General features: G+C 43.2%; 1 protein-coding gene across 2 annotated transcripts in view; it reads right to left on the reverse strand.

Annotated features, from left to right (window-relative positions):
* Window positions 1-1,368, reverse strand: part of TSPAN12 (tetraspanin 12) — a 44,575-nt gene extending 43,207 nt beyond the window's left edge. For both annotated transcript variants that reach the window (XM_086473189.1, XM_009959303.2), the window contains exon 1: window positions 1,255-1,368. In XM_086473189.1, coding sequence (XP_086329315.1) covers window positions 1,255-1,320 — 66 coding nt within the window. In that variant the 5' untranslated portion in view covers window positions 1,321-1,368. The remainder of the gene's footprint in view (window positions 1-1,254) is intronic.
* Between the last annotated feature and the right edge of the window lie 14,719 nt (window positions 1,369-16,087).

A 16,087-nucleotide genomic window follows, 5' to 3' on the forward strand; every position in this document is an offset into this window, starting at 1 on the left:
GTGTCCATTCGTTCAGCTCTAACAACATACGTGCAAAAAATCCAAAGTTGAACTTGGGGCAGCTGAACCCAGGCAACCTCCATCTTAAAAGAAAATACAGGTTTTTAGATTTTTTACAGTATCCAATAAAAACCATGTATGATGTGAGAAACAATTACACAATTTTTTTTAGAAAAAGATTTCCTCATCTCTTGTTCAAGGGCTTTATCCCTACATGCACTACAGAAATAACTTATTTTTCATCTCTATTAAACACAATATAAAAAGCTACATACTTTCAAGAGATTTTCAGATCACTTGCATTATATAAAAAGCACCATTCTGTACCAAATGCTGTTTAATAGTTTTCTCTCTTATTCGTGTTTTGATCTCCACTTAATTTTCAGTAATCATGGGACTTCATCTCAGTTCCATTATAAACTAAGCTTGGGCCCAGTCCATGTATTATCCCCGCATCATTTAAGTCTGCAGCACCTCAGAAGTCAGCCATTCTGAACAGCTGTGGGATGTCACACCTTTTGCCCTTTCTCTTACACTTATTCAGCATAAACCTCAACTATACAGGTGATGCAGACTTCATTTGGTGCAAGAGAGCGAGGACTCGGAGGGAGCAATCTCCATTATGCTGTTTGTTCAGAGCTGTGATAGTTTAGGAGAAAGTGTTGATCACACCCACTTATGCTGAAGAGCGAGAAACCCTGCTGCTATAAATACAGCTTTGACTGAAATGCTGAAAACAAAAGAAAGAAATCCCCCCAGGCCTGACCTGCCAGTTAGGATGTGGCCACTGAAAGCACAAAAAAGACTCCGGGCAAGGCCTTTGCAGAGCAGCTGACTGCTCAGATACCTACGAGAGCTTGGAGTTCAGCTCGGGTCATGGGATGCTCTGAAACTTCTTCAGTCAGGAAGCCACCACACCCGCGAATATTTCCCTCCCTACATACTGCAGGTGCGCAAATTCACACATGTATTTATAACACTAGGTTAATAACAAATCTAATTTTACTTCCAACTAGTTTCCAAAGGCTTTTTTCTTTTCTTTTCAGTATGCTCTTATGGGAACTGCCTGGCATGGAGCGGACACCATGGTAGCTGGGCAACTTCTACCCCTCCTTCGCCAAGCGCGGGGCTCCGTGGCCACAAGCAGCCGTGTCCGCCGCCCGGTCGCCACCTGCTCGGGCGGCGGCGGCGGGAGCCCAGCCCAGCCCAGCCCGGCCCGGCCCGGCCCGGCCCGCTCCTCGTCGCTCCACTCACCCAGAAGAGGAGGTTGAGGGCGTAGAGCAGGCAGCGCAGGCACTTCACCGAGTCCTCCCTGGCCATGGCGAGCCCCCGCGGGAGACAGCCCCATCCTCTCACCACATTCTCCCTCCCGAGGCCGGGCCGCCAGCGCCCTGCAGGGGAAAGAGGCGGAGAGGGGCCGGGCCAGTCGCCCTTACCGAGGAACCAGCGCGCAGGTGGAGGCGGCCGAGCCGAGCCGAGCCGCGGGGCGGCCCTGGACCGGCCGAGCCCCGCGGGGAGCCCCGCGGGAACCCCCGCAGCGCCCACCGGTCGCCCGCCCCCGACAGCCGCCCTTCTCCTCCCGCCCCGCCCGCCACTCCCGCAGATACTGATAGGCGAGTAGTTTTTTTTAATAAAAATAATAAAACCGTGGAAAAAGGAGAAGCCGCGGGCTGCCCCGGGAGCAGAGCGGCGCTGCAGGCAGCGGAGACACGGCCCAGGGGGGCCGGCTGCCTTCCCCGCCCGGGAGGGACGCCCTCCGCCGGGCAGGGCGGCCGGGGGACAGCGGCCACTTACCGCCCGGGCGCCCCCCTCACTCACTTGCTCCGGCGAGGACTCATGGGGACGGGCCGAGGCAGCGCAGCGCTGAGCCCCGGCGCCCATGCCCGGCGGTGCGGGCGCTGCCTCCGGCGGGGCGCTGAGGGGAAGGTCCCGGCGGCCGCCCCCGGCCCCTCCGCCCCCGCCCGCAGCGCTCCGCCGAGCCCGGCGGCGGCCAGCTGCACCGACTCCGCCGCGCATGCGCCGCCGCCCATGCCCGCCGCCCGCCGGGTCCTAACGCCGCCGCTCTTCCCGGCCCGTCCGGGCCCCGCGGGATGAAGAAGGGCCTGGGGCGCCTGGCCCGCTGACGGACGGGCGCGGGGGAGCGGCGGTCTTTGTAACGCCTACTGGCTGTGGGAACGGACCTGCGGGGCTGAGTGGAAATGGCCGCTCGGGGCATGTGCGAGTTGCACTGGGAGAAACCGCGGGGTTCCTCCGGGGGAGCTGCGGCCGCCTGCGGGGGTTTGGAGCTCGGCCCCTGGGGCAAAGCCCGAAGGGGGCAACCCCAGAAATGCGCTCCGCGGTGACAGACACGCTCAAAAAAACCCAGTTATGGCGGGACTTGGGGGCTGGTTTGCTTTATTCCTTCAGGGGAGACGTTAAGGGATGGGCTTAGACAAGCTGAAGTACACGACCCCCCCTCTTGTGGCACGTTAGCCCGGAGTGGCAAATACCTCATCAAAACTGGGGTCTGTTGGCGAGATGTCATGGGCATTTCACAAGGTTTTAGCACTGTTGCGTCGGAAATTAAACCCTGCTGACATCGAACCCGAATCTGGTCATTAACAACCTGGCACCTGCTCCCTGCGGATACGCAGCTAATTTAGAAGTGCAATATTGGAGATTAATTATTCCAGAAACAGGCAAAATCTGCAGTTATTATTTAGGCAAAATGGCCATTGATTTACCCCATAATGTGCGTAGTACTTACAGATGCCACAACTAAGCTGAAAAAGTCATCCTGCCTCTGAAATCTGTTAAGTGTGTGCATCTGGTGATTAGGGTGGTAATTTCCTACTGAGGTCTGTATTGTTTCAACATATATATACACATATCTCTCCATGTTTCAAAAGTATTATAGTTTGAAACAGTTATATGCAGATTAGAAAATACTTTTCCATGAATACATACAGAGGCGTTGCAGTGCCACCATCACAAAAATTAGAAGAAAATACACTGAAAAATGTTTCTTAACTAGAAGAGGAAAATTGTCTTCAGTACATGTTATATAAAGACTGTTTTAACAACTGCTAGTGAAAGCTGAGAAAGAGGAAAAAGGATGTAATGGATGAAATCTAGCTCTTGCGAGGCCAAAAGAAAAATCTGTTTCTTGCAGCAATAGAAAAAATGGCTCAAAAAACCCACATGAACTCCAGATACTCAAATGCTTATCACTGAGACTGCTGGTGGAATCTCACTTCTCCTTTAATTTCCACAGTTTCATGCCATTAGTAATGAATCGGGGCAAACAGACTCTTCAGGTGTATTTATCCCTCCTTAAAAAGAAAGTAAAATGGATGTGGATGAACAGAAAATCCCATGCAACAGGGATTTTATGCCAAATTTATAGAAGTGAAAATGGTAGTCAAGTTGAAAGTACTCAAGAGTGTTGCAGAAATGTGTGTGAAGGTTTTTCTTTCTCGAAATTTGCTCAGCTTTAACTGCTATTTTGATCCTCTTCTGAAATCAAGAGCTCCTCCGAGAAGCGTAGTATGCCGCATTTCTAATCTTCAGTGAATATTGCTAATTCTGACCCTAAATAAGGCAAACTAAGCTAAGACAGAGACTGTTAAAAGGTGACATTGTACATTCATTGTGCTGTTTACATACCATTCATTCCTCTTATTACTGAAGACTTCACATGAACACAGTCAGCAAGCCAGATCTTGAACAGGTATGGTATTTTCGATGAACCCATGACAGTTTACAAAAATAGTGTCAGTTTACAACTGAGCTCCAGCCTTGGCTGAGGACAATACAGGCTGTTATAAACCAAATTAAAAATAATTGAGGTTGTGTTTGTGTTCTTGATTGCTCCTTGGGAGAGAACAAATTACCTGAGCAACGCTTTATAAAAAATGCACTACAAAAATATCCAATTATCTCACACCCAGTGATTTTTCTTTAAACATGCCTAAAATAGCAAATGAGAAGTTCTCTTACTTGTTTCAGATATTTTTTGGCTCAGAGGTCAACTATTCCTAGTGCATAAGGAACTTGAGGAAAGGAAAAAGCAATCCAGTCTCTTAAACCTCTTACTTGTTGAAAATCCTACTAAAAAAATAACATTTCAAAAATTTATGTTTCTGAGTTTCCATTCTTTGAGGTCTTTGGTCATAAGATGCTCTCAGACTAACTTTTTAAAATTCTGTTACAATAAATTCATCACAAACATAATGAGGATCTCCTAGTTGGTTAAAGGGTTTTTTTTTCTGTCGTTTTGCTGTTAGCTAAATCATTATTTGTCCAGAAGAGATTTTGCTCAAAACCTAAAGAAAACAGGTCCTATTTGTGAATGTCTGCCAAACGCTATAGGGCCCAGAGGAAGGTCCCTTTGGAATACTGCTTTCTACCAGGCTGTCAAACTCTGTGAAATTTCCGTGATGTCAGCACTGGGAAAGAAATACACAGAAAGTTCCCATGCATTTGAAACAGTAACAAAACTGGAAGTATTAGCTGATTGCCCCCAAAAAAATCAGGGAAGCTATTATGCTGCTTCAGTACATGCTTTTTTCTTCTTCTTTAAACTAAGTACCTCAGATTTTATTTAGGGCAAGACGAGAGAATTTTTTACGAACAGAAGTCTAATGGCAAAGTTATTCCTATTTATATATTTTTTTTAAATAGGAGTTTGCTGTTAGCAAGTAATGCTTCTTTAACGTGCAGCACAGAGACTTATGAGCATGGAAAGTATTGAAGCTTTGTGGATTGGTATTTTTTGCTTGGCTTCTCTGATGTCTAATAAACTACAAATTATTAAGCTTTTTTCTGTGACAGGTCATCCACAATAGCTTTCTAATATGAATTCTGTAGACTTAAATATCATGGTACATCCTTTCCATCAATGGCAGAGGAGGGGGATGGAAATACCAGTAACTCCAATAATCTCTTTCCTCTGCTTACTGCCTATTTTAATTTGATGTACGGAAATATAAGATCTGTAAGCTATCTCCTTTTTGTCAAAGGTGCTTGAAATTGGCCAACAGGTTCAAAAGATATTAGAACAGTGTGAATTGACAGACATATGTCTGCATGACTACTTCAGTGTGATCTCATAAGCCCTTCTTCATCAAGAAACCTGACTAAAAGAGGAGTGGATATTAAAGACACCCATCTAGCACACAGATACAAGTGTCTTTATTTTAAACTACATGAGTAGCCTGATCAAGGGGAATAGCATTAGGCCCGCGTGTAAATTTATAGGTGATAATTGCCTGATACTAGATAGCAGGAAACTTTATCACTGAGAAAGCAATGAGTTAAAGTAATGTCCTTTTATATGCTGCCATAACATTTAAAGATACTCAGATGAGTACTGAACAGAGTGACATCCATGTGGATGTGCTTTGGCACATGTTTGTTTTAATTGTGCATGATGTCTACTCAACTTGGTCTAATCCAGTGAGCAAATTGTTCAAATACAGATGTATTTACAAAACTTTAGTCTAAGCTAGAAATGTCTTTGATAGCACCACAGCAATTCTTAATGAGCTAACTTTAATACATTTGCCCAGCAACACCATCTGTTAGATGTGAAAATTCTGTGATCTCTTTTTGTTTTGTGGTATTTGTAAAGTTTCGAGGATACTTAAGTCACCCCTTTTTATACATAGCTTTTTAATTGCAAGCCCCTGCCAGATAACGCCTGGGCAAGCAAGTTCTGTAACCGGCATCTGTCTGCAATGAGTAATTTGTGTGACTAACTGTGCCAACGCTGACCTCTGAGGATGGATTTCTGAAGCTAGCTGGTGGTTTGTCAGTGTCTCAGGTAGGAAATTCACCACCTGGTCTTGCTTTCTCAGTGTGTTACTTGACTGAGTATTCTCAGTAGGTATTCTCTACTGTCTGTTTAGCTTAGCTCTTTCTCAGCTTTGCTCTAGGTCTGTCTGCTCCTTGACCTAGACTCAGACTTACTTAATTTCCTTCCCTTTGCTCCTTGAGCCATTTACCATAGAGCCCATCTGTCCATGTTTCCCTTTTTCTGCACTTTGCTTGGTACCCTTCTTAACCTCTTTGGGGTCTGGTTTGCCTTGCTTTTAAGCCTGGTTCTTGCCTGGTCCTCAGCACTGGTTATGACTGTCTGCCCAATGAATATCCCTCCCTAATGACAGCATTAATGTCAATGGCAGGATGGAGGTTTGTTTAAGAACAAATTCTCAGATACACAAATATCTATCTATAAAACTGAAGGTGTACGAGTTGGCTCAGGAATAACCTATCTGGTAAATGCATGTTTGTAACAGGACCCAGCATTGCTCAAGACCAGGAGGTAAAAATGCCCTTCTTTCTTTTGAAATAAAGACATCAAAAGACACCAGCTTCTTCCACTTGCTAAAATGTGGTTTTACTTGAAGGTGATATCATAGTGGGGGTCTGCTACAGGCCACCTGACCAGGATGACTGAGCGGACAAGGCCCTCTATAGATAGAGAGGAGTGGCTTCATGTTCACAAGCCCTGGTTGCCATGGGGGGCTTCAATTACCCGGACGTCTGTTGGAAGGAAGGCACAGCAGGGCACCAGCAATCCAGGAGGTTCCTGGGATGCATTGATGACAATTTCCTTCTGCAGGTGGGAGAGGAACAGATGAGAAGGGGTGCCACGCTGGACCTTGTTCTCACAACAAGGAGGGGCTGGTGGCTAACATGAAGCTCAAGGGAAGCCTTGGCTGCAGTGATCATGAAATGTTAGAATTCAAGATACTCAGGGCAACAAGTAGGGTGCGCAGCAAGTGCACTACTCTGGATTTCAAGAGAGCAGACTTTGACCTCTTCAGGGATCTGCTTAGTGCAGTACCATGGGATGAAGCCCTGAAGCGGAGAAGGGTCCAAGAAAGCTGGTCCATATTCAAGGACCACCTCCTCCGAGTCCACGAGCAATTCATCCCAAAAAGGAAGAAGGCAGGCAAGAATGCCAGGAGGCCTGTGTGGATGGACAAGGAACTCCTGGACACACTTAAAGACAAAAAGAGAATTTACAGAAAGTGGAAGAAAGGACAGACAGACTGGGAAGAATACAAAGAAGTTGTCTGAGCAGCCAGGGATCAGGTAAGGAAAGCTAAAGCCCAGATAGAATTAAATATGGCCAGGGACATCCAGGGTAACAAGTAAAGCTTTTATAGGTGTGTCAGTGATAAACACCAGACTAGGGAAGCTGTGGGCCCTCTCCGGAAGGAAACCAGAGGACTGGTCACGAGGGATATGGGGAAGGCTGAGGTTCTCAATGACTTCTTTGCCTCAGTCTTCACCAGCAAGGGCTCTAGCCACACTGTCCAAGTTGCAGAAGCCAAAGGCGGGGACTGGGAGAAGGAAGAACCGCCCACTGTAAGTGAAGAGCAGGTTTGTGACTATCTAAAGAACCTGAAGGTGTACAAGTCCATGGGACCTGATGAGATCCATCCACGGATCCTGAGAGAACTGGCAGACCAAGTTACTAGGCCACTTTCCATCATATTTCAGAAGGTATGGCAGTCTAGTGAAGTGCCCACTGACTGGAAAAGTGGACATATCACCCATATTTTCAAAAAGAGAAAAAAGAAAGACCCGGGCAACTACAGGCCAGTCAGTCTCACCTCTGTGCCTGGAAAGATCATGGAGCAGATCCTCCTGAAGACTCTGCTATGGCACATAGAAAATGTGGAGGTGATTGGTGGCAACCAACATGGCTTCACCAAGGGAAAATCTTGCCTGACAAATCTGGTGGCCTTTTATGATGGAGTTACAGCATCAGTTGACAAGGGAAGATCAACTGATGTCATCTACCTGGACTTGCGCGAAGCCTTCAACACTGTCCCACATGACATCCTGGTCTCCAAATTGGAAAGACATGGATTTGACAGATGAACCACTCGGCAGATAAGGAATTGGCTGGAAGGTCACACTCAAAGTGTTGCAATTAGTGGCTCGATGTCTGAGTAGAGACCAGTGACAAGTGGTGTTCCTCAGGGATCGGTACTGGGAGTGGTGCTGTTTAACATCTTTGTCAGTGACATGGACAGTGGCATCAAGTGCACCCTCAGCAAGTTTGCCAATGACACCAAGTTGTGTGGTGAGGTCGACACACTGGAGGGAAGGGAGGCCATCCAGAGGGACCTGGACAGGCTGGAAAGGTGGGCCCATGCAAACCTCGTGAAGTTCAACAAGGCCAAGTATAAGGTCCTGCACCTGGGTCGAGACAATCCTAAGCACAGAGTGGACTGAGAGCAGTCCTGGGGAGAAGGACTTGGGCGTGCTGGTGGATGATAGGATGAACATGAGCCAACAGTGCACACTTGCAGCCCAAAAAGCCAACTGCATCCTGGGCGGCATCAAAAGATGTGTGGCCAGCAGTTTGAGGGAGGTGATTCTGCCGCTCTGCTCTACCCTCATGAGACTCCACCTGGAATACTGTGTCCAGCTCTGGAGCCCCCAACACAAAGACATGGAGCTGTTGGAGTGAGTCCAGAGGAGGGCTACCAAGATGGTCAGAGGGTTGGAACACCTTTCGTACGAGGACAGGCTGAGAGAGTTGGGCTTGTTCAGCCTGGAAAAGAGAAGGCTCTGGGGAGACCTTATAGCGGCCTTCCAGTACCTGAAGGGGGCCTACAAGAAGGCTGGGGAGGGACTTTTTACAAGGGCCTGCAGTGATAGGATGAGGGGTAACGGTTGGAATCTGGGAGAGGGCAAGTTTAGACTAGATACAAGGAAGAAGTTCTTCACCCTGAGGGTGGTGAGACACTGGAACAGGTTGCCTAAGGAAGCTGTGGATGCTCCGTCCCTGGCAGTGTTCAGACCAGGTTGGATGGAGCCTTGAGCATCCTGGTCTAGTGGAAGGTGTCCCTGCCATGGCAGAGAGGTTGGAACTAGATGATCTTTGAGGTCCCTTCCAAGCCACACCATTCTATGATTCTATGAACATGAAAACAACAGTCTGGAATAAGGTAGCACTTGAAATAAATAAAATACAGAAGATTAAGAGATTAAAATCCTAAGTCTTGAAAACACTCTGGCTTAATGGGCTCTTGCAAATGGGCTTCCCTGCTTCCTAGTTCAGCAATTTTCCATGGCTCCCTGAATTGAAATAACACCTCAGCAGATTTTTGCAGGGGAGACTCTAGGACAATATTCCTTCTCTCTATCATTTCAGAGGCTTTGCTGTAGAGCCCAGGATGGATAAATCCCTGAGTAGTGTGGTCTGACCTCACAGCTGGTCCCTTCCAACCTGAGTTACCCTCTAAGCCTCTGTTTCTACCTCTTTCCTCTCTATCTCCTGTCCTGACTATCAGTGCTCCTTTAGAAGCTCCTCTGGGTCATCCTTTGTCTGGGGAGCAATCTCCTATTTCTTCCTGAACCGGGGGACAGCAGCAGCAACAGTGACAAGGCAAACAGCCTTCCCCTTCACTGTCAGCAAAACTCTTCTTAACAAAACACACAATGTATAATTCGTACACAGCACATTTTGAGCAAGCAACCAAATCACAATGTGTTTCAGTGTTTCTCTGTGAAGATGAATATGGATATAAGTATGGACGAGCATGGATGCTTTAGAGTCAGGGCATCTGGAACAAGAAAAAGAATGGAGCGAAACAATAATACACATTTAAATATGAGAATAATATACCATATAGCAGCTGGAAAAATGAAAAATGAGAAGGTTCAAATTTGCTGTTAATACTAAGTGAAAAAGAACAACTCACATTTTCCAGTCTTTATTTTTTTTAAAAAGGCCTAAAAATGCATTAAAATCTGCATGTCAAACAAATTATGTGAGAACCAAATTCAACTGGAAAAATGTGTCCTTGATATCAAAATTAATATGTTAGGAGTAACAAAAATGATGCATCCGATAATCAGAAACAGATGAATCTGGCTCTGTGATTTCTAGGTCAGAAGTCCTAAGATGTGCTACATGAGCCAGGAGAGAGAATCCTTAGTAGGGGTGTACATCAACACACTAGGAGTTAACTCTCTGTTGGGACAGTCTGGAAATCCCATCCATTCCAGAAAATATGCACAGCCAGTGAGAGGTGGAAGGTTGCTACCAGAGCTAATCGCTAAAAGTATTTAAGCAGACAGTATAACTGTGGATTTTTCAGAAGAAAGCAAGAAAATGTCATGTGGTCAGTGAGCCATATGCCATAAAGTTTGGGAAGAAGAATACGTTATGGATTTAAAAGAACAGTGCTCTTTAAAGTAACTCCCAAGGTGAGTGCAGCTACAGGATCAGAAAAATACAGAGTTGGATTGTTTTATCCCTGCCATAGAATGAATGTCTTTGCTGTCTACCCTAGAGCACTTCCCAGTGCTTGTTCCTCCTTGTCTTATTCCCCTCTCCCTAAGTATGGATTTCAGCTCAACAGAAAGATCTTGCCTGCATTAAAAGACATGTTTTGAAAAATCTGCTCTACTGTTTTCTGGTCACTTTTCTTCAATACATGGTGCCTGATGTTAGAATGGGAGTCACAGAGCTTTTGCTATACATTCTCTTCTAGTTAAATCCCATAAGGAGGCATTCAGCATTTGTAACTGCTCCTGAAATGAGAAAAGGCACAGTGATCTTTAGAGTCCTGTTTATTATAGTCTGCACTTCATTTTTAGGCACAACAGGCATTTCTACATGAGCAAAAAGCACATTTTAGTATCAGTGATGTGCAGTAGCAGTGCTAGTTATCAAGGTTGTGTGACACTTCTTATCATAAAGCCCTGCTGCCATAGGGAAATACAAGGGAGATTTCATCACCAGACAGTAGCCGCTTTGGAGAACTGGAGTCAGTCTCCACTACAGAGTTTCTGTGTGGCAAGTTCCTTTAATCACATTTTTCCCAGGTCGCTACTGTGTTCTCTGTTTTCCTTGTCCAGCTTGAGATCTCACAGGCTGATTTGCAGAAATGTTTAAACATTCACAACTGTATCTGAAGCTACTGGGAACTGCCCTTTGAAAATTTGAAATGTTACCCATTGTGAACTACTCAGATGGATCAGCCTGAATTCTCAGATACTCATATCATACAGCCTGAGTTTCCCAGCTGTAGTGGAAGTGTTGTGGAGAGGAATGTTTGTGAAACATGCATGTGCTATGCTATGAGAGCCACAGAACAGATCAACAGGAAATGTATGGCTGTCCTCACAGCTGAGGCTGAATAAAATAGACCACATGCTGAATGAAGCTATAAGAGTATATTAAAAAGCTCATTCTCTGCACATAATGAAGCAGGGGTCAAGGAGAAAAATGTGTACGATTGTATAACTAATGCCAGCATCATTATTTAGTAAGGGATTAAAGATTCACAGACATCTTTAACTCTGACACTTTCTTGTTTTTCAGTGTTTGATAAATTATCTCTTAGGGCAGTTTATCTTTGAGGAGGTCAGGGTAACTATGAAATAGGTTTTCAGAAAAGATTCTCTTGCTAGCTACAGTGAATGTGCTGCTCTGCCCATAGCTGCTCTGTGGCACAGAGTTTCTGTCATATGCTGTTGTTCCATCTAATTATCCTGATATCCTTATGGGATTATCTTCCATAATAGAGGTCCCAGGTCTGTAACATGTGACATCAGAACTCAACTCTGATTAAGAATTAGCAGAGAATTTACTAGAGGTGATGGAGCAAAATCTGGTGTTAATTAAGTAATCATCAATTTCCTTGTGGCCTTGCAGGGAGGGGAGAAGTCTTCCCTTTATTCTCATTTGTTTCATCTTCTTCCTTTTTCTCCTTATCCTCCTTTTTATTTCCACTTTTTTCTTTCTCCTATTCTAAATATCCTCTGCTGCTAAACCTGTTTTTCCTCCTGAGTTTCAGTCACTTGTTCAGATTCTTCTCTGTGTTGAGACTGTCATCAAGCCTGGAGCTACAATGCATGAGATGCCCTAACACAAACAGTCTTCCCTTCTCCTTGGATCTGAAAGCCCCCTTGGCTGGCTCACAGTTCCCATGAAAATTGCTGCTGAAACTGTCATTGGAGGCTTGAGTGAGGTGGAGGAAAAAGCAGGACACAGAAATGACAGATGAGTGGAAATTCAAAGACATTAAGAACAGGTAAGATAAAAGACAAATATCTAGAGAACGATGGAGGGATGCTGAGTCTTGAAAAAAAACAACACAAGGGATTTGAAGACATCTGAACTGTGTATTATTTTTCTATTATTCAAAGCCTGGCTGAAAGTGTGGAGTAAAAGATGCATTAGACTGAAGCTCTTCAGAAAAGGAAAGAAAAATAAGTTGGCTGCCTCCAATTTTCTTCATTCTAATAAAGTTCTTTTTCTGTGTTAGAAGACACAGATTTTTACCATGACTTTTTAACTCTGATGTGTGATAATTGGATCTATATTGGGCAAAGGTATGTGCCTGCCAAGACACTTATCTAAACAGAGAAAATAAAAGGCATGGAAAGTATTTATGAGAAGGATGCCTCTCAAAGCTTCATTTATTTTACTGAATATCTGGAATTGTCAAGTGGCAGGTTTTAATTGTTTTGAACTTATGTGCATAAGAAGTGAACATATTTCAGTATCTATCTAAGCCAAAACTGTTTTTCTCCCCAGAATGATGAGTGGGGCCAGGATTACTACCATATTTTTCCTTCACATTCTGTCTCACAGGCTTCTTCATGTAAGAAAATAGGCTAAAATTGCAAGAGTCAGCAAGTAACTAGCTTTCATTAAAGCTGGAATCAGAAATGATCTTTCATGGGACAGAGGATGACTGATTTCCTCACCAATTTTTTTGCTACTTTCTGTATAATATCTGAAGTGGGTTGTTTGTGCCCTAAATCTGAGCCATCTCTGTGCCAGTTTTTTGTAGACAGTACTCAGCATAGGCTCTTAATTTTCCTTGGAGCCTCTATATGCTTGCTGCAAGACAAACAACATTACTTCATAAATATATACAGCAGAAACATTGTACAGCTTCCTCTGAACACAAAACCTCATTATTTTCAAAAGTACTTGTAATTCTCAAGTATTTTGAATTTTAAGTTGGCAGATGAGAATGTATGGCATTTATTTGTTAAAATTCCACCATAAAGAGTCTCATTATAATACCTTTCCTGAATGTAGCCCATTTTTCAAGTGGGTGAATTGGCTGCTTGTCATGTAAACAATGTATTATTGAAACGTTGATGCATTACTCCCATGGACCAAACACCCTGGTGACGGAGGGTGCTGATTTGCGATGCAGACATAAGGGCAGAGAGCAGGACTGCCACTCAGTGGTGCTGGACATCATCAATTCTTGTGCCACTACCCATTGGCACTGACATGGCTGAACACAGCTACATAATCAATCTGATATGATAATCTGGGCACAAACTGGGGTACAGAAATGCTGTAAAACTTTAGTATAACATCCTAGGAATGCCAGACTGATTATAAATAGACTTTGTCAGCGATTCTGAAAAACACAGTAGGAACCCAAATGCCATAAATCTCAATTTTGTCTTACACCTAAACACCATTATTAAAGAGAATAGTCTGATCAGAGCTATATCACATCAGTGACTTGGACACCTACCTACTGTCATGATTTTCCATGGAAGCTATTAAAATGATATTACAGTCCCAGTGGATTGTTTATCAAAGAACTCTTAAGTACTACAGCATTGGGATGCTTTTGATAGCTATGACATGCCTTAGTTTAAATCTTCATCTTTGTTTGCATCACACTAGTATGTATCAGCACTTCTTTTTCAGGATCAAAGGATATCTTACTGCACGTCAGAAACTCATTAAATCTATATTTGTAAATAAAGTGTTTCTTCCACAGCACCAGGTGTCCTTCAACCACTACAATGAACAGCTCTGCAGGATATGTCCTAAATGTACTCAAGGGTTTACTGAATGATGAAAATGTGACTTGTCTGTTAAGTGTCCTGGGAACAACTTGTTATGGCCTATAAAGCAGTAGAAAAAGTGCACACAATGGTATTCCCAGAACTGAAACACAAATCTAATTAGACTCCCATCAAATGGCTTATTTGAGACTGAAAAATTGCTGGGCTGATTACAAAGTTTGCTTTATAGATTAATAGGCTAGTTTAATAGCCATAGTTCTCATCATGTATGAACTACTTCCTTATGCACTTTGTTGCACGGATATTAATTGCTTTGGATTTTTTGTAATATATGTCTATATTGCTGCTACTTTTGCAAATGAGACCTGCCTCGGGTAATGTTTCTAGCCTCTGATTTCCCTTTTTTTTTTTTTTAATCGGCAGCTGAATACCCAGAATGGTGTTCATGCTTCATAATTATTGAAAAATATTTAATTCAATCCAGTAGGACTTTAAAAATGGACGCAGAACAAATTATAGATGCAGCAGTATTTTATACAGAAAACTGGTTAAACTAAAATACCAATAGACCTTCTTCTGAGGACACTTCTGGATACATCTTACATTTGTAAGGAGCTACTGGGAGACAAGTGAAAAGAACTTTTGTCTGTGTCGCATTATGACAACAACTTCTTGGTACTGATGCTAAAATAATTAGGCCAGCTACCACCTCACACTGCAGGCAGCTACTGAGCAGCAAGGGCTTTCCTCCTTCACCAGCTTCTGGCACTTGCGTTGGCAGTTTTCATTACAGAATGTTCAACTGTGATTTCATAAAAATACTCTATAGCCTATAAAATCACTGTCCTAACTAATAACTAACTACAATGACAATGAAATTTTTGTGCATTTCATCCTTTTTATTTATGTGGCCATATGAACCAACGAGCACACACCCGTGTCAAAGTCTAATGCCAAGTGCTATGTTTGACTTTTAAAGAAGCCAAGAGAAGCACAAAGTATTTTCTTGAGAGAGGAAAGCTGCACTGACAACGAATTTTGAGAAGACCAGAGTAAAGGGAAGTGATGGGGTAGAAGTAAAATTTCAACACTAGAATAAGACATTTTAATTTCTTAAGTATGAAGGAAACTGCATTTCTGGATTTGACTACTCATTTGACTTCCCTTCTCCTAGCTTAGACATGTTTTTTTCTGATTTTCTTTTCTGAAGTGATTGCTCTTCTTACCAAAATGTCCATTAAGTTTAGCTTTCTCTCCATCTAGGAGATCACCATCTAAACTATTTTGACCAGCCGCCATTGTTTCCTACATGCTTACTGGCTATATGTTGGCCTTTCTTGAGTGACCATGACTTTGCAGCACTCTCCTTCAGTCTTCTCTCATTTCTACTTCTTGCATTATTCATCTGCTGTGTTTCATCCCTTCTTATTCTTACCCATAAAACTTTTTTGTTCTTCACCCAAACTTTATCAACGGCAATTTCCTTTCATTTTGTGTATCCTGAATTCTGCCAGACAAATCTTATAACTACTTAGAGGTCCTCACTGTAAGCTTTTCCATTCTTCCTTTATTTCTCATATTGATATTTCTCATGTGCTCTGTCTTTACTTTTCCAGCAGGCCAGCTAATTCCTTAATTTTCTTGCAAGTATTCCTCAGCAGAACTTTGCTCCTACCAGCCAATGTAAGTGAAATCCATCTGTTGGAAATTCCTCCCCTTCTCTATCTGCCTGTTCACAGTCCACACTGGTTCCTTCCTACTCTGAAATTATGAGAGGATTCACTTGGAGCTGGGACTGAGTAGGATTTTTTCATATCATCACCTATGATAAGAATGTACTTTACTTAGCTGCACATAGAAAAAGAAAAAAAACCCTTTGCCCAAATAAGAAAACAAAAGAGTAGGTGGCTGAAGGACAAAAAGATGAGTTATGCGTGACATGATAGTAGTCTAAATATATATCTGTATACTTAAGAGTTGTGTTGGTGTTTATTCATGCTATTGTCAGTCTTAAATATCACATATATACTTAGCCACTACATGTTGTACTCTTAAACACTGACATTTTTTCATCCTTGTTACTCTTTTCTAAATCTGAGAGAATAAAGATTTAAAAATGTTGTTAGTCAATGAGCTTGAATGATACTGTAAAAAAGTATTGATCTGAATTGTTATATAAGTACATTTGACACATTTACCCAGTCATCACTATTGTTAGAAGAGTTCTTCTTTATGTACAACATTATATCATGTACATTTTCTGTTTCCTTTGAGAACATCTTTGTGG

The sequence above is a fragment of the Leptosomus discolor genome, chromosome 1 (assembly GCF_034619465.1).
Source record: "Leptosomus discolor isolate bLepDis1 chromosome 1, bLepDis1.hap2, whole genome shotgun sequence".
Taxonomy (NCBI): Eukaryota; Metazoa; Chordata; class Aves; order Leptosomiformes; family Leptosomidae; genus Leptosomus; species Leptosomus discolor.